General features: G+C 46.7%; 1 protein-coding gene across 1 annotated transcript in view; it reads right to left on the bottom strand.

Annotated features, from left to right (window-relative positions):
* Positions 1-9,658: 9,658 nt before the first annotated feature.
* Positions 9,659-18,382, bottom strand: part of VSTM1 (V-set and transmembrane domain containing 1) — a 22,054-nt gene continuing 13,330 nt past the window's right edge. The window contains exons 4-8 of the mRNA XM_026457605.2: positions 11,253-11,345; positions 11,145-11,172; positions 10,911-10,948; positions 10,583-10,620; positions 9,659-9,910 (exon numbers count right to left, since the gene is read on the bottom strand). Coding sequence (XP_026313390.1) covers positions 9,797-9,910; positions 10,583-10,620; positions 10,911-10,948; positions 11,145-11,172; positions 11,253-11,345 — 311 coding nt within the window. The 3' untranslated portion in view covers positions 9,659-9,796. The remainder of the gene's footprint in view (positions 9,911-10,582; positions 10,621-10,910; positions 10,949-11,144; positions 11,173-11,252; positions 11,346-18,382) is intronic.

The following is an 18,382-nucleotide window of genomic DNA, read 5'->3' on the forward strand; positions in this document are numbered from 1 at the left end:
AAAAATAAATTAAATAAATAAATATTTAGCTGGGCGTGGTGGCAGGCACCTGTAATCCCAGCTACTCGGGAAGCTGAGGCAGGAGAATCACTTGAGCCCAGGAAGCAGAGGTTGCAGTGACCTGAGATCGTGCCACTGAACTCCAGCCTGGGCAACAGAGCAAGACTCTGTCTCAAAAAAACAAAACCAAAAGCAAAAAAAGGCTCAAGTTTATGAATGAACTGTTCATATCAGGTACTCTTTCAAAATAATGACCGTTTTTTGTACCAACTATTGTGCTCACGTGATTGGTTGAACAATGCTTCCAAAGAATTTGAAACAATAAGGCAAAAAAACCTAATGTCCATAACAGGAAAAAATATTAAATGTATAGCACTAGAAATTTTTTTTTTTTGGAGACAGGGTCTCACTCTGTCACCCAGGCTGGAGTGCAGTGAGTGGTGCAATGATGGCTCACTGCAGCCTCCACCTCCTGGGCTCCAGCGATCCTCCTGCCTCAGCCTCTAGAGTAGCCCAGACTACAAGCGTGCACCACCACGCCCAGCTAATTTTTGTATTTTTAGTAGAGACAGGGTTTTGCCATTTTCCCCAGGCTGGTCTCGAACTCCTAGGCTCAAGCAATCTACCTGCCTCAGTCTCCCAAAGTGCTGGGATTACAGGGGTGAACCACTGCACCTGGTATGGTACTAGAAAAATTCTTTTTTTTTTTTTTTTTTTAACTTTTAAGTTCAGGGGTACATGGGCAGGATGTACAGGTTTGTTACACAGGTAAACGTGTGTCACGGGGGTTTGTTGTACAGATTATTTCTTTTTTTTTTTCTAGTGTAGTTACTACTTCCTGATATACAGATTATTTTATCGCCCAGGTATTAAGCCTGGTACCCACTAATTATTTTTCCCGATCCTCTCTCTCCTACCACCCTTCACCCTCTGACAGGCCCCAGTGTGTGTGAAAAATTCTTATAGTCTTCTAGAAAGTAAACTAGGTAGCCTTTGGAACATAGGGTATTATATAGAGAAGCTGTAGAAAATATATTTCTTTGAATTTTTTTTTACAAATGATCACTATTATGTTTATTTATTTATTTTTTTTATTTTTTATTTTTTGAGACGGAGTCTCGCTCTGTCGCCCAGGCTGGAGTGCAGTGGCCGGATCTCAGCTCACTGCAAGCTCCGCCTCTCGGGTTTACGCCATTCTCCTGCCTCAGCCTCCCGAGTAGCTGGGACTACAGACGCCCGCCACCTCGCCCGGCTCATTTTTTGTATTTTTAGTAGAGACGGGGTTTCACCGTGTTAGCCAGGATGGTCTCCATCTCCTGACCTCGTGATCCGCCTGTCTCGGCCTCCCAAAGTGCTGGGATTACAGGCTTGAGCCACCGCGCCCGGCTATTTTTTTTTATTTTTATTTTTTTGAGACGGAGTCTCGCTCTGTCACCCAGGCTGGAGTGCATTGGCGCGATCTCGGCTCACTGCAACCTCTGCCTCCTGGGTTCATGCCATTCTCCTGCCTCAGCCTCCTGAGCAGCTGGGACTACAGGTGCACGCCACCACGCCTGGCTTTTTTTTTTTTTTTTTCTTGTATTTTTAGTAGAGATGGGGTTTCACCGTGTTAGGCAAGATGGTCTCGATCTCCTGACCTCGTGATCCACCCGCCTCGGCCTCCCAGAGTGCTGGGATTACAGGCGTGAGCCACCGCGCCTGGCCTCACTATTATGTTTAAAATATGTTTACCACCTGCAGTAGTGTGCTAGGGAAGCCATAACAAAATACCCCCCACTGGGGTGCTTATGGTACAAAAATGGATTTTCTCACAGTTCTGCAGGCTGGAAATCCAAAATGGAGGTGCCAGTAGGGTCAGTCTCTCCTGAGGCCTCTCTGCTTTGTATGCAGATGGCCGCCTTCTTGCTGTGTCTCCACGTGGTCTTTCCTCTGGATGTACACAACCTAGTGTCTCTTTTTTTTTTTGAGATGGAATCTTGCTCTGTTGCCCAGGCTGGAGTGCAATGGCATGATCTCAGCTCACTGCAGTCAACGCCTCCTGGGTTCAAGCGATTCTCCTGCCTCAGCCTCTCGAGTAGCCAGGATTACAGGCGCACACCACCACACCCGGTTAATTTTTGTATTTTTAGTAGAGATGGGGCTTGGCCATGTTGGCCAGGCTGGTCTCGAATTCCTGACCTCAGGCGATCCGCCCACCTGGGCTTCCCAAAGTGCTGAGATTACAGGCATGAGCCACCGCACGTAGCCCCTAGTGTCTTTTTTATGTCCAAATTTCCTTTTTTCACAAGGGCCTCTTGTCTCCAAATACAGTCACATTCTAAGTTACTGGGAGTTAGGATTCAGCACATGAATTTTAAGATGTAATTCAGCCCATAATTAAGCCCTATCCTCGTCAGACTGATGATCTGTGCTTTCTCTGAACTAACGGGGATTTATATATTCCTTTTGGACAGCAAGGAACTCAGGTTCTCCATGGCCCCTTTAGGAAGTTGCTCCTGCTGGTACATGACCCTCAGTTAGTTTCCTGAAGTCACTTACAAAGCCACCTCCACATGTGTTGAGCCTCTTCAGTTTACTTTCAAATCCTGGGCCTGTGCTGCATGGCTGTGCTTCCCACAGATTCACGTTAGATTTTTTCTATTTTTTTTTTTGAGACGGAGTTTTGCTCTGTCGCCCAGGCTGGAATGCAATGGCATGATCTCAGCTCGCTGCAACCTCCGCCTCCTGGGTTCAAGCGATTCTCCTGCCTCCGTCTCCCGAGTAGCTGGAATTACAGATGGGCGCCACCACGCCCAGCGAATTTTTGTATTTTTAGTAGAGAGAGCTTTTCACCATATTGGCCAGGCTGGTCTCGATCTCTTGACCTCATGATCCTCCTGCTTCAACCTCCCGAAGTGTTGGGATTACAGATGTGAGCCACTGCGCCCGGCCACATGTTAAATCTTTTTTTTTTTTTGAGACGGAGTCTCGCTCTGTCACCCTAACTGGAGTGCAATAAGGGATCTAGGCTCACTGCAAGCTCCGCCTCCCGGGTTCACGCCATTCTCCTGGCTCAGCCTCCTGAGTAGCTGGGACTACAGGCGCCCGCCACCATGCCTGGCTAAGTTTTTGTATTTGTAGTAGAGACAGGGTTTCACCGTGTTAGCCAGGATGGTCTCGATCTCCTGACCTCGTGATCCATCTGCCTCGGCCTCCCAAAGTGCTGGGATGACAGGAATGAGCCACCGTGCCCGGCCACATGTTAAATCTTAACACCCAATGTGATCGTAGAGGTTGGGCCTTTGGTGATGGCAGCAGCCACTCCAGATGGCTTGCCACTGCCATGACGCCGACTGCCACAGGGAGGCCCGGCTGGGACTATACACTCAATGGAGCCCTTCTGAGTTGGGGCAGGAGCTCCCAGGGTGCTGCTTCAGCTGTCCAGACCCCAGCTGTGGATCTGAGCTTCCCTGTGCTCTTGGGGCTCTGGAAGCAGGCAGGAGCCCTACCCTCCTGGGTGCAGCTGCAGCCACCCAAACCGCGACTCATTCTCCATGGGGGCCCAGGCCTCCTGCTCCATGGAGCAGGCACAAGCTCCACACCCTGGTAGCTGCAGCTGCCCAAACCACATCTTCAGACTCAGGCATCCCTGCACTCTTAGGGGCCTGGGAAGGCTCGTGAAGGCTGGGAAGTTACTCCCCCTGCTGCCTGGCTTCTACCTGTGGTTTGGTGACTGCTCCTATCTCAAAGAAGCTAGGGCCTGAGCCTGGGCACCGTTAATGGCAACAGGAGGCAGACAGGTTCCTGGGCAGAAGGGAGTGGGTTCCCAATAAGGCCCCACCTTCAGGCCAGGGAGGGCCTGAAGGCTGGGGGCCGGGCTGCCGGTTCCAGTTCCGCAGACCCGCCTTTTCTTGTGGTGCTTTTTCTGGGACCACCTATGGCTGCCCATAGCTACTTAGGAGGTGAGGCAGGAGAATCGCTTGAACCTGGGAGGTGGAGGTTGCGGTGAGCCAAGATCTTACCATCGCACTCCAGCCTGGGCAACAAGAGCGAAACTCCATCTCAAAAAAAAAGAAAAATATCCAAAACAGTGAAAAAAGAGTAAAGCAGCCCAAGGGAAAAAGACAGATAACATTCAAAGAAATTGCAGTTATATAGAGCAGGGTTACCCGGTCCGTGGCCTGTTAGGAACCAGGCTGCACGGCAGGAGGTGAGTGGGGGGTGAGTGAGCGAAGCTTCATCTATATTTACAGCCACTCCCCATTGCTCACATAACCACCTGAGCTCTGCCTCCTGTCAGATCAGCGGCACATTAGATTCTCATAGGAGCGTGAACCCCACTGTGAACTGCATATGCAAGGGATCTAGTTTGTGCTCTCCTTATGAGACTCTGATGCCTGATGACCTGAGATGGAACAGTTTTATCCCTAAAACATCCACGCACCCCTCCACGTCTTCCACAAAATCAGCCCCTGGTGCCAAAAAGGTTGGAGACCGCGGATCTAGAGCATCAAAATAACAACCAAAAATAGTAAACAGTGTATTATGGCTTCAATATGCTGAAAGGAAAGAACTTCCCAACCTAGAATGTTGTACTCGTTGAAAATAACAAATATTATATGTGAATGAACTAAAGGATCAGGTTAGAAGAAAACGTTCGGTTGAACTAAAATTAATGTTTTGTTTCCAAGAGACACAAAGGCGTGGAAAGGTTGAAAGCAAATGAATAGACTGGGCGTGGTGGCTTATGGTTGTAATCCCAGCACTTTGGGAGGCTGAGGCAGGTAGATCACTTGAGGTCAGGAGTTCGAGACCAGCCTCGCCAACATGGTGAAACCCCATCTCTACTAAAAATACAAAAATTAGCTGGGCATGGTGATACATGCCTGTAATCCCAGCTACTCAGGAGACTGAGGCAGGAGAATTGCTTGAACCTGGAAGGCAGAGGTTGCAGTGAGCTGAGATCATGCCACTGTACTTCAGCGTGGGCAACAGAGTGAGACTCTATCTCAAAAAAAAGAGAAGAAAAGAAAGAAAATGAACACAGAAAACATACATAATGCAAATACTAACCAAAAGAAAACAATCACATATCAAGACTTTCTCTTGCCGACAAGAAAAGAATCAAACTCTATAAAATATTTGAAGAGATTTATTCTGAGTCAAATATGATAATGATCGTGCCCTGTGACACAGCGCTCAGGAGGTCCTGAGAACATGTACCCAAGGTGGTCAGGGGGCATCCTGGTTTTATACATTTTAGGGAGGCATGAGACATCAATCAAACACATTTGAGAAATACATTGGTTTGGTCCAGAAAGCCTGGACAATTTGAAGGAGGCAGGGGCTTCCAGGCTTTAGGTAAATTAAAACATTGTCTGGTTGACAATTGGTTGAGTTTGTCTAAAGACCTGGGATTAATAGACAGGAAATAGTCAAGAAAAAAGACTGTGGAGACCAAGGTTCTGTTGAAGTCTTATAGCGGCTGCCCTTAGAGACGATAGATGACAAATGTTTCCTACTCAGACCTTCAAAAGGTGCTAGATTATCAGTTAATCTCCTCGGGATTGGGAGGTCCTGGAGAAAAAAGATCTAGCTAGGTTAACAGAGATCCTTTATATATGCAAATGTTCCCCCCAACAAAGGACAGCTTTTTAAAGTCATTTAAAAATATGGGCCGGGCGCGGGGGCTCAAGCCTGTAATCCCAGCACTTTGGGAGGCCGAGGCGGGTGGATCACAAGGTCAGGAGATCGAGACCATCCTGGCTAACACAGTAAAACCCCGTCTCTACTAAAAAATACAAAAAACTAGCCGGGCGAGGTGGCGGCGCCTGTAGTCCCAGCTACTCAGGAGGCTGAGGCAGGAGAATGGCGTAACACCGGGAGGCGGAGCTTGTAGTGAGCTGAGATCCGGCCACTGCATTCCAGCCTGGGTGACAGAGCGAGACTCCGTCTCAAAATAAATAAATAAATAAATTAAAATATGGCAAAGAAACATGTTTTGGGGTAAAATATTTTTATTTTCTTCTTTGTTAGGTAATGTTATGCCAGAGTCAGATTGGAAAGTACGTCACAATATATAGGGCTAAATAAAACCCATCTGATGAGAATTTATGGTTTGTAGGGCATGAGTCCCCAGACCCCTTAGAGAAGAATCTGGGCAAGATTAAAAAATAATAATAATAATCAGAGCTGAGTCCTCACTGCGGTAATTCAATGAGTGTGACTACCAGCATAGATGTCCATAAGGGATATCCATCAGGGTCACCCATTTTAATAATGTTTGCCAGGACTCTTCAATCAAAACAAAATCTATGCTCAGAATAGCTTAGAATCAAAGGAGGACTTTTTGGTTTTTTTTTTTTTTTTTTGGTTCAAGAATGATTGAGCAAGAACACTGCAGGGAGTGAAGGAATACTGAGCTTTGGAAGCAATTAGAACCAAGAAAACAAAAGCTGAAAGCCCTGTTACTCGCTCCCGCTTCCCGGATGCTCCCTGAATCATCTTTGTGTTTCTCCATAAAGACTGGCTTCCTCCACATGGCGGGACAGATGGTCACCAAGAACTCCCAAGCTTTAAAAAGAATGAGTCTCTGTGGCAAGAAAACAGAGACGCTCCTCCCCCACCTTGCTACTCCCCGTGTGGCTTCCACACCTGGGGCTGTGGAGTGAGGGGAGGGGAGCAAAGAGGTTTGTATTAGTCCGTTTTCACACCGCTGAAAAAGACATACCTGCAACTGGATTGATTATTTATTTATTTATTTATTTAAGACCGAGTCTGCAGTGGCCGGATCTCAGCTCACTGCAAGCTCCGCCTCCCGGGTTCACGCCATTCTCCTGCCTCAGCCTCCTGAGTAGCTGGGACTACAGGCGCCCACCACCTCGCCCGGCTAATTTTCTGTATTTTTAGTAGAGACGGGGTTTCACCGTGTTAGCCAGGATGGTCTCGATCTCCTGACCTCGTGATCCACCCGCGTCAGCCTCCCAAAATGCTGGGATTACAGGCTTGAGCCACCGCGCCCGGCAGTGATGGTATTTGTAATACGCGAGCTAAAAAGAAATGATTTAGGCAGACAATGAGGGTAAGAGAGTCCTCAGTAAGGTTTCCTATGAATAAAGAGCAGTCCCCAAATCATTTCTTTTCTAACAGAAAGCAGCCCGAAACATCAAGGTACAGGCCTAGACAAGCAAGCTAAACGCTTGCATAGGTAAATGCTGGCAGCTTTTTAGAATAGAAAAGGGATGGATGCTTGGAGGCCGGGTATATTCAACATGGAGGTTCCCTCTTCCCTTTTGTCTGTCCCCACATGTGCAGTAAAAAGCAGGTAACGTGGCCCCAGCCAGGCAGAGACCCCACCTACGTAATAAAAGATTAGGATGGGATAGCCAGCTTCTTCGTGGGCTATGCAAACGTCACACCTGGTCCGACTCATCTCTCAGGCCCTATGTAAATCAGACACCACCTGCTCAAGCTTGTCTTTTAAACCCCATGCATTTCACCACGAAACCAGGCGTCCCACTCGGGAGCCCCTCTCCATCTGTACGAGAGAGAGCTATTCTCTTTTCTCTTTCTTTTGTTTATTAAGCCTTCACTTTTTTAAAATTTTATTTTTGAGCAGGAGTCTCACTCTGTCACTCAGGCTGGAACTCCTGACCTCAGTTGATCCTCCCCGCCTCGACCTCCCAAATTGCGGAGATTACAGGCGTGAGCCACGGCGCCCTGCCCAGTCTCTTTCACTACGTGAGGACACAGCAAGAAGGCGCCAGCTATGAACCAGGAAAAAAGCCCTCAGCAGACTGAATCTACCAGTGCTTTGGTCTTGGACTTCCAGCCTTCAGAACGGTAAGAAATAACTCTGTGTTGTCTGGAAGCTGCCTGGTCTTTGGTACGTTGATAGCAGCCTGGATGGACTAAGACACTCCCTCCTCCCTCTCATGCCCTGGACCCTCATCAGGGCCAGAAGTGGTTGGGGTGATGGCCCAAGCAGACTTGTAAAAGCACTGGCCTCGCACAAGGGTTGGAACACTACAGCCCGTAGCTTGTTTTTGAAAACAAATTTTTTTGTTTTTAAAACAACTTTCTGGGCTGGGCACGGTGGCTCACGCCTGTAATCCCAGCTCTTTGGGAGGCTGAGGTGGGTGGATCGCTTGAGGTCAGGAGCTCGAGACCAGCCTGGCCAACATGGTGAAACCCTGTCTCTACTAAAAATACAAAAAAAATTAGCTGGGCGTGGTGGCAGACGCCTGTAATCCCAGCTACTCGGAAGGCTGAGACAGGAGAATCATTTGAACCTGCCGGGGGAGGTTGCAGCGAGCTGAGATCACACCACCGCACTCTGGCACCTGGGTGACAGAGCAAGACTCCATCTTAAAAAAAAAAAAAAAAAACTTTCTATAGATACATAATATTTATGCATATTTATGACATACATGTGACAGTTTGATACATGCACAGAATGTATAATACTCAAATCAGGGTATTTAGGATATTCTGCTACCTCAAACATTTATCTTTTTTTTTCCTTTTGAGACAGAGTCTCTGTCGCCCAGGTTGGAGTGTAGTGGTGTGATTTTGGCTCACTGCAACCTCCGCCTCCTGGGTTCAAGTGATTCTTCTGTCTCAGTCTCCCAAGTAGCCGGGATTACGGGCATGCACCACCACACCCAGCTAATTTTTGTATTTTTAGTAGAGACGGGGTTTCACCGTGTTGGCCAGGCTGGTCTTAAACTCCTGACCTCAGGTGATCCACCCGTCTTGGCCTCCCAAAGTGTTGGGATTACAGGAGTGAGCCACTGCACTCGGCTCATTTATCATTTGTGTTGGGAAAGTTTCAAATCTTCTCTTCTAGCTCTTTTGAAATATACAATGTACTGTTGTTAACTATAGTCACCCTTCTGTGCTGTTGAACACTTGAACTTGTTCCTTCTGTTTAACTGTGTTTGTGCCCATTAACTAACCCAGCCCTTCTAGCCTGTGTTAACTCTCTTTACCTTCATAAGAGCCACTTTTTTAGCTCCCACATGAATGAGAACATGAGGTGGTAAATACAGTTTTATTCGAACACCGCCACATCTACTTGTTTACATATCAACGATGGCTGCTTTCAGGTACAACAGCAGAATGGGGTAGTCTCAGCAGAGATCCTACAGCCCACAAAGCTGGAAATGTTACTCTCTGGTCCTTTTGTTTTCTGCCCTCTGGTCTAGGAGTTTTGCAGGTCTGGGCATGTTTGTTTTTTGAAATGGACTCTCTGCTGCCCAGGTTGGAGTGCAATGGTGTCATCTTGGCTCACTGCAACCTCTGCTTCCTGGGTTCAAGCGATTCTCTTGCCTCAGCCTCCCAAGTAGCTGGGATTACAGGCGCCCACCACCATGTCCCGCTAATTTTGTATTTTTAGTAGAGATGGGATTTCACTGTGTTGGTCAGGCTGGTCATGAACTCTGACCTCAGATGATCCACCCTCCTCGGCCTCCCAAAGTGCTGGGATGACAAGCATGAGCCTGGCCATTTTCTTTTTCGCTTGTTGTGCTTCCAGGAGATGCTCCATAATTCTTACATTCTTTGCTGGATAGCTGATCAATAGTTATTTATTATTTCCTTGAATTGTTCTAGGAGGAAATATGGGGTAGAAAGAGTATGGTGGGGTTCTTGGGCATGAATAATCCATAAATAAATCAGATTCCTTTTTAAGATGAGAAATTTAATTTTATTGATACGGATGAGGAGCAAGGGACACAGAGTCATCCGCATCTCCACGTTTCTGATAACCTTAGCCAGCACGATTCCCCCTCCTCTAGTGGCCCGGGCTGTCTTCTTGCTACACTTTCACTGCCGCATATTCATGAGATCCTGGGGGCTCGTGGGTGGTGTCAGAAGCTGCCTCAGACAGGGCATTGATGTTTAGCTCAGCATACGTCACTCCTTGGGGGGTCTGCCGTGTTTGGAGAAAATAGATGAATATTAGAACTGAGTGGTCAATATGGCAGCCACTAGCTACACATGGCTATTGAAATTTAAATTAATTACCATTAAATTAAATTCAAAATCCAGGTCCTCGGTCACACCAGATGCATTTCTTTTTCTTTTCTGTTTTTATAACCCTTTATGTGTGTGACATCAATGGATCTGCGTAAGACTTTTATTTTTATTTATTTATTTGAGACAGAATCTCGCTCTGTTGCCCAGGCTGGAGTGCAGTGCCGTGATCTCGGCTCACTGTAACCTCCGCCTCCCGGGTTCAAGTCTTTTTCCTGGCTCAGAATCCCAAGTAGCTGGCATTACAGGCGCCCGCCACCACGCCCAGCTAATGTTTAGTATCTTTAGTAGAGATGAGGTTTCACTGTGTGAGCCAGGGTGGTCTCGATCTCCTGACCTTGTGATCTGCCTGCCTCCCAAAGTGCTGGGATTATAGGCGTGAGCCACCGCGCCCGGCCCCGTGCATACGCCTTTTAAATGGAGATTTTGGTTCCCCTTTGGGGAGTTGTCTAAGACCACACGGGTGATAAATAGTAGACGTTTCTGTATGGGCTTAACCAGGAGGCAGACACGACCAGCCCGTTGTGGTGAGGGAGCTCTTGTGGGACTCCTAAGCGGGAGGACTCACCGAGACAGATACCCTTTCCATCCTGGATAAATCTGCCTCTGAGGGAGAGAGAAAAAAAAGAAAATCAGTTTTCAGCTGTAGGAGTCAGAACTTAGTCTTTCTTTTTTTTTTTTTTTTTATTATTATACTTTAAGTTCTAGGGTACATGTGTATAACGTGCAGGTTTGTTGCATATGTATACTTGTGCCATGTTGGTGTGCTGCACCCATCAACTCCTCAGCACCCATCAATTCGTCATTTATATCAGGTATAACTCCCAATGCAATCCCTCCCCCCAGAACTTCGTCTTTATATCCGGTGATTCCCTTAAAATTTCCCTGTCCCTTACCAGCAGCCTCCTGCTCCGAAAGTTTGGAATGGCTGATTCTGAGAGAGAGAGAGACACGTGAAAGGATGGGATGTGAAGATTTCGGGGAGAGGGTGAGGGCAATGGAGGGGAGTGGAGGGAGGTCACAGAATGGGCTGGGGTGGGGGCTCAGGGTGCCAATCCTGCATATGCCAACGGGTTCCCTGGAGAATGACATGGGAATTAAGTGGAGCTTGAGCTATGCCAAGCACCTACCTTTTGGTGGATTCTTCAGGCGACGAACCTACAAAAAATGCAGGAGGAATTTACCTACCGAGAAAATCCTTCACTCCCCGTCTCTCCCTTTGTGTTCTCTGAGCTCACCATGCTGGCTGCATCTGTAGATGATGAAGACTGAGAGGAAGAGAAGAAGGATGGAGATGCAGCTGAAGATGGTGACAAAGATGGTTCTGGTGTCTGGAGGGGAAAGAGCAGGTCAGGGAATCAGCCTGGCTCCTGAAATCCACCAATAGAGGTGAGCAGAAAAGCTCAGAGGAGCCAGACAGACAGCCTGGCTTCCAAGCCTGGATCTCCCACCTTGGAGCTGAAACTTCCTATTGCTTTGGGGAATTTCCTTAATCTTCTCCAAGCTTCTGTTTCCCCATCTGTAAAGTGAGGATAGCAGCAGTACCTATTTTATTGGCTGGTGGGTTAGTACCTATAGAGAGGGCTGGAACACTGCTTGGCGCATAGGAAATTCCCAGGGAATGTTTGGTGCATAGCAATGATATTGATCATTTATTGTGAGCCAGTGCTTTATATACGTGTGTGTGTGTGTGTGTGTGTGTATATATATATATATATATATTTTTTTTTTTTTGAGACAGAACCTTGCTCTGTCACCAAGGCTGGAGTGTGATCTTGGCTCACTGCAACCTACACCTCTGGTTCAAACAATTCTCCCGACTCAGCCTCCTGAGTAGCTGGGATTACAGGTGTGCACCATCGTGTCCAGCTAATTTTTGTGTTTTTAGTGGAGACGGGGTTTCACTACATTGGCCAGGCTGGTTTCAAACTCCTGACTTCAAGTGATCCTCCCATCTTGGCCTCCCAAAGTGCCGGGATTACAGGTGTGAGCCACCACGTCTGTCTGTGTAATCACTGTCTGAAATGCACTGATAGGGTGAGCAGAAATGCTAAGAGGAGCCAGACAGACAGCCTGGCTTCCAAGCCTGGATCTCCCACCTTGGAGCTGGACATTTCAACCAATAGACTTTGAGTAAAGCAGATGACCCACTGTCATATGGGTGGGCCTCATCCAATTAGTTGAAGGCTTTAAGAGAAAAGACTGAGGTACCCCAAGGTGGAAGGAATATCTGCCTCCAGACTCAAGCTGCAATATCAAGTCTCCCCTGGATCTCCTGCCTGCCCTGCAGATTTCAGACTTACCAGCCCCTGACAATCACATGAACCAATCCATTAAAATAAATCCCTCTCTCTATATCTATATATATACACACACACATACATGTGTATGTGGGTTTTTTTGTTTGTTTTTTGAGACAAAGTTTCACTCTTGTCATCCAGGCTGGAGTGCAATAGCGCAATCTTGGCTCACTGCAAGCTCTGCCTCCTGGGTTCAAGCAATTCTCCTGCCTCAGCCTCCTGAGTAGCTGGGATTACAGGTACCCACCACCACGCCCGACTGATTTTTGTATTTTTAGTAGAGACGGGGTTTCGCCATGTTGACCAAGCTGGTCTTGAAGTCCTCACCTCAGGTAATCCATCCACGTTGGCCTCCCAAAGTGCTAGGATTACAGGCGTGAGCCACCACACCCAGCTTATATATATATATGTTCTATTGGTTCTGTTTTTCTGGAAAACCTTGGCTAACACAGACATGATCTCAGCTCTTAACTTCAAACACATTTCTTTTTCTTTTTTCTTTAAAGAGCCAGAGTGTCACTCTGTTGCCCAGGCTGGAGTGCAGTGGTGCAATCATACCTCAAGTGGTCCTTCTCATTTGGCCTCCAGGGTAGCCGGGAGTACAGATCACCACACCCAGCCAACTTCAAACACACTTCAATGAGCTCGTTGACGCCAGGTAAGGAACAGCAGTGACATGGGCATGAAAGGCGTTTGGAGTGGGGAGGGGTGGGGCTCTCTGAAGGAGACTGATTCTCTGAGACACCAGAACGACAGGGATCTGTAGATGATAGATCTACATCTATCTATTTTATCTACTGTATCTAGTTATCTAGCTGCTAACTAGCTAATCATCTGTATCTATCTACCTACTTACCTATTGTCTATTTATCTATCTAACCTATCATATCTAGTTATCTATCTATTGTATCTAATTATCTACCTACTTACCTATCATCTGTCTATCTAATCCATCTATCATATCTAGCTACCTATCATCTATGTATCTATCTTATCATGTCTAGTTATCTATTTTTCTACCTACTTACCTATCATCTGTCTATCATATCTAATTATCTATTTATCCCCCTTCCTGAAATAAGGCTCTTTCTGAGCTGATCATCAGGGAGCAGCAAAAGGAGTGAAGAGTTTGAAACAAGACATACTTGAGTTCTAGTACTAGGTCTCCCATCTCCCGACTTTGTAAATGTTCCCTTCCCTTTCTGGCATACATTATTTTTTGGTTCAATATAAGGAGGGGGCAGAGAGCTAATAATACCTAACTTGAAGAGTTAGGTAATGATGAAAAATCCTGGCTTTAAAGCACTCAGTCTAGAAACTGACTCGTTGTGTAGGATAATGGGATTGTAGGTATAATGACGATTTTTTTTCACCCAATATTCCACCCACGCCCCTCTCTCTCTGTAACAGATTCTGTCAATGTTCCTCAACCCATGTTCCCCAGATCCCTTTCCCATTTTTATGCATTCTAGATCGTGGCTTCTTTCCCTTTCCAAAGTGAACATTTGCATCTCTTCCTGGGAGAGCTCCAAATGCCTTGGAATTTACATGCCCGGAACAAACTGCCACTGCCTACTGTGAAGACCCAGGCTCCCTAGCCTCCCGTCTTTGACCTTCCCTGTCTCCACTGCTTTTCTGCAGGATTGAGCCAAAGATACCATCTGAGGGACACAGATACCCCACCCTTGTTTAATCTCTTTTCCTCCCGGCCCTTCTTCCCCACTCCCTAAAATGTCATTTTCACGCTGGGCATGGTGGCTCACACCTGGAATCTCAGCACTGTGGGAAGCTGAGGTGGGCGGATCACCTAAGGTCGGGAGTTCGAGACCAGCCTGACCAACACGGAGAAATCCCATCTCTACTAAAAATACAAAATTAGCCAGGCGTGGTGGTGCACGCCTGTAATCCCAGCTACTCGGGAGGCTGAGGCAGGAGAATCACTTGAACCCGGGAGGCGGAGGTTGCAGTGAGCCAAGATCATGCCACTGTACTCCAGCCTGGGCAACAAGAGCGAAATTCTCTCTCAAAAATAAATAAATAATAAATAAAATGTCACTTTAACACTAATGCTTTCTAAGAGCCTGCTTCTGGTGGTGCTGAATCAGAGAACCCCTCAAAAGCAACAATTTTTTTTTTTTTGAGACAGAGTCTCACTCCGTTAACCTGGCTGGAGTGCAGGGGTGCAATCTTGGCTTTGCAATCTCCGCCTCCGGGGTTCAAGCAATTCTCCTGCCTCAACCTCCCAAGGAGCTGGGATTACAGGTGCCTGCCACCACACCCTGCTAATTTTTTATATTTCTAGTAGAGATGAGGTTTCACCATGTTGGCCAGGCTGGTCTCAAACTCCTGAGCTCAAGTGATCACCCACCTTGGTTTCCCAAATTGCTGGGATTATAGGCATGAGCCACTGTGCCTGGCCATAAGCAACAATTCTATCAGTGCATTTCCAAGGACTGATGAAACAGGGCAGGAAGAGCTGCTCCTGGACTCTTCAGTATCCCCAGATGGAAGCAGACAAGCAGCGGCCTTGCCTCATCCTTTCTGTTCTCCCCTTTTCCAGCCTACAGTATCTTTCACGCAGCAATTCACTAGAAATGAGAAGTACATTATTGCAAAATTCTCGTCTTCCCATGACCCCCATAATCAGCTGGACTGGGTTCACCCTGAGATGTCCACATATCCTGGCCAAATTTCACATCAGTATTTACAAATTGCCAGAATAAATTATAAGTTGCTATGCTACTAGAATCAGACTGAGCAACAAGATACAGCCTGACACGGGGCACAAATGGAGCCACAGGCACCAGAAAGAAAGTCGAGTCTTATATGATAAAATTCATCTTCGGCCGGGCGCGGTGGCTCAAGCCTGTAATCCCAGCACTTTGGGAGGCCGAGACGGGCGGATCACGAGGTCAGGAGATCGAGACCATCCTGGCTAACACGGTGAAACCCCATCTGTACTAAAAAAAAATACAAAAAACTAGCCGGGCGAGGTGGCGGGCGCCTGTAGTCCCAGCTACTTGGGAGGCTGAGGCAGGAGAATGGTGTAAACCTGGGAGGTGGAGCTTGCAGTGAGCTGAGATCCGGCCACTGCGCTCCAGCCTGGGTGACAGAGCAAGACTCCATCTCAATCAATCAATCAATCAATAAAAATTCATCTTCATTCTCTACATAGCAATTGAATATAGGGTCCTTTTCTGGTGTGTTTGAGGCATATAAATACAGGCTGGGGACATTATACCTGTGCTTAAAGATATTTTACTTTATTTATTGAGACAGGGTCTCTCTCTGTCACTCAGGCTGGAGTGCTGTGGCACAATCACAGTTCACTGAAGCCTCAACCTCCTGGGCTCAAACGATCTTCCTGCCTGAGCCTCCCAAGTAGCTGAGACTAAAGGCGCACACCACCATGCCTGGCTAATTTTTGTATTTTTTGTAGAGATGGGAGCTCACTAGGTTGCCCAGGCTGGTCTTGAACCCCTGGGCTCAAGTGATCCTCCTGCCTCATCTTCCCGAAGTCCTGGGATTACAGACGTGAGCCACTGCACCCGGCAAAGATATTTTATTCTGTTTTGAATTGTGATGACACAAATTTGAACTCAAAAAATAAAATTTAAGAAATTATGTAATACCCACTGGGATGGCTATAATTTAAAAAAAGAAAAGTAAGTGTTGACAAGGATGTGGAGATATTGGAACCCACATAGATTACTGGAAGGAATATAACATGATACAGCCATAATGGAAAATGATTTGGCAGTTCCTCAAAAAGTTGAACATAATAGTCACCATATGTCCTAGCAAATCCACTTCTAGGTACATACCCAAGATAATTTACAGCAGGGAGGCAAACAGATACTCCTACCACAGTGTTCAAGCACCATTACTCACTTTAGCCAAGAGGTGCAGACAACACAAATGTCCATCAAAAGAAGAATGGGGCCAGGCGCAGGAGCTCAAGTCTGTAATCCCAGCACTTTGGGAAGCCGAGGCAGGTGGATCACTTGAGGTCAGGAGTTTGAGACCAGCCTGACCAACATGGTGAAACCCCCTCTCTACTAAAAATACAAAAATTAGCTGGGCATGGTGGTGGGCGCCTATAGTTCCAGCTACTCAGGAGGTTGAGGCAGAAGAATCACTTGAACCTGGGAAGCGGAGGTTGCAGTGAGCTGAGATCGTGCCACTGCACTCCAGCCTGGGTGACAGAGCAAGACTCCATCTCAAAAAAAAAAAAAAAAAAAAGCAATGGATAAGCAAAATGTGATCTGCCCATACAGTATGATGCTTTTTGCCATGACAAGAAATGAAACATTGATACATGCTATAGTACGGATAAACTTTGAAAACATCATGCTAAAGTGAAAGGAGCTAGTCACAAAGGACCACATAGTATATGAATCCACTTACACAAAATGTCCAGAATAGACGAAATTATAGACACAAAGAAGCGTATGAATGGTTGGCAGGGCCTGGTGGGAGAGTGGGAAATGAGGAGTGACTGCTTAATGGGTACAAGATTTTCTTTCAGGGTGATGAGAATGGTCTGGAATTACGTAGTGGTCATGGTTATACTACCTTGTGAATATACAAAATGCCAGTGAATTGTACACTTTACAAGGGTGAATTTTTGGCATGCGAATTATATATCAATAAAAAAAGAAAGAAAATAAATGACACAAGAGCTCAAAATAGAAAAGTTTCTCTTCCTCCTCCCCCTCACACCTCACTAGATCTCCCACCTCCTTTCTGATACTTCTGTGTTCCTCTCTCCCGTTAGATTTCATATCTTTCTTAGAAAACGTTCCTGATGTGAATTGTGTTCACAGTCCTAGGGTAGCAGTCATTTCCCAAGCCTACTATCATGGAATAAAAACGTTTCAAATAGTTATCTTGCAAGAACACTTTGGAGGATACCTTTTCAAAAACCGATTATACCAGCACAGACTGCTAGCAACAACTTTCAGCAACTTTGGCTCTTCAGAGTAGGTTGCAGGAAGATTATGACTTGCTGAAAGGAAGGATGATTAAGCATCTAGATGCCAATTTATATTCTGAATTTGGCCCTTAAAGTCTGGATGAGCTTCTGTTTCAGCCTAATGCTGCCAAAAGCTCTTTTTTTAATTTTGTTTTTTTCTTTTGAGACAGAGTCTCACTCGGCTCACTGCAACCTCTACCTCCCAGGTTCAAGCAATTCTCCTGCTTCAGTCACTTGAGTAGCTGGGAATACAGGCGCCCACCACAATGCCTGGCAAATTTTTGTACTTTTAGTAGAGACAGAGTTTCACCATGTTAGCCAGGCTGGTCTCGAACTCCTGACCTCAGGTGATCCGCCCACCTCGGCCTCCCAAAGTGCTGGGATTACAGGCGTGAGCCACCTCGCCTGGGGAGCTCTAATTTTTATGAGAACGTCTGAGGACAGAATCTTAGTCAATTGTTAATGAATAAGCAACTTTAGGGGAAAAAATTCAATATTCACCTATTGTTGAGAATTTCAGAGTTATAACAAACTCTTCGCGAAGGCCCGCGGCGGGTGTTGACGCGATGTGATTTCTGCCCAGTGCTCTGAATGTCAAAGTGAAGAAATTCAATGAAGCGCGGGTAAACGGGGGGAGTAACTATGACTCTCTTAAGGTAGCCAAATGCCTCGTCATCTAATTAGTGACGCGCATGAATGGATGAACGAGATTCCCACTGTCCCTACCTACTATCCAGCGAAACCACAGCCAAGGGAACAGGCTTGGCGGAATCAGCGGGGAAAGAAGACCCTGTTGAGCTTGACTCTAGTCTGGCACGGTGAAGAGACATGAGAGGTGTAGAATAAGTGGGAGGCCCCCAGCGCCCCCACCCCCACCCCCCGTCCCCGCGAGGGGGCGGGGCGGGGTCCGCCGGCCTTGCTAGAAAGCTGAAACTAGATCCTTTCCTTACTCCTTATACGAAGATTAATTCAAGATGGATTAGAGACTTAAATGTTAGACCTAATACCATAAAAACCCTAGAAGAAAATCTAGGTAGTACCATTCAGGACATAGGCATGGGCAAGGACTTCATGTCTAAAACACCAAAAGCAA

Source organism: Piliocolobus tephrosceles, chromosome 21, assembly GCF_002776525.5.
Source record: "Piliocolobus tephrosceles isolate RC106 chromosome 21, ASM277652v3, whole genome shotgun sequence".
Classification (NCBI taxonomy): Eukaryota; Metazoa; Chordata; class Mammalia; order Primates; family Cercopithecidae; genus Piliocolobus; species Piliocolobus tephrosceles.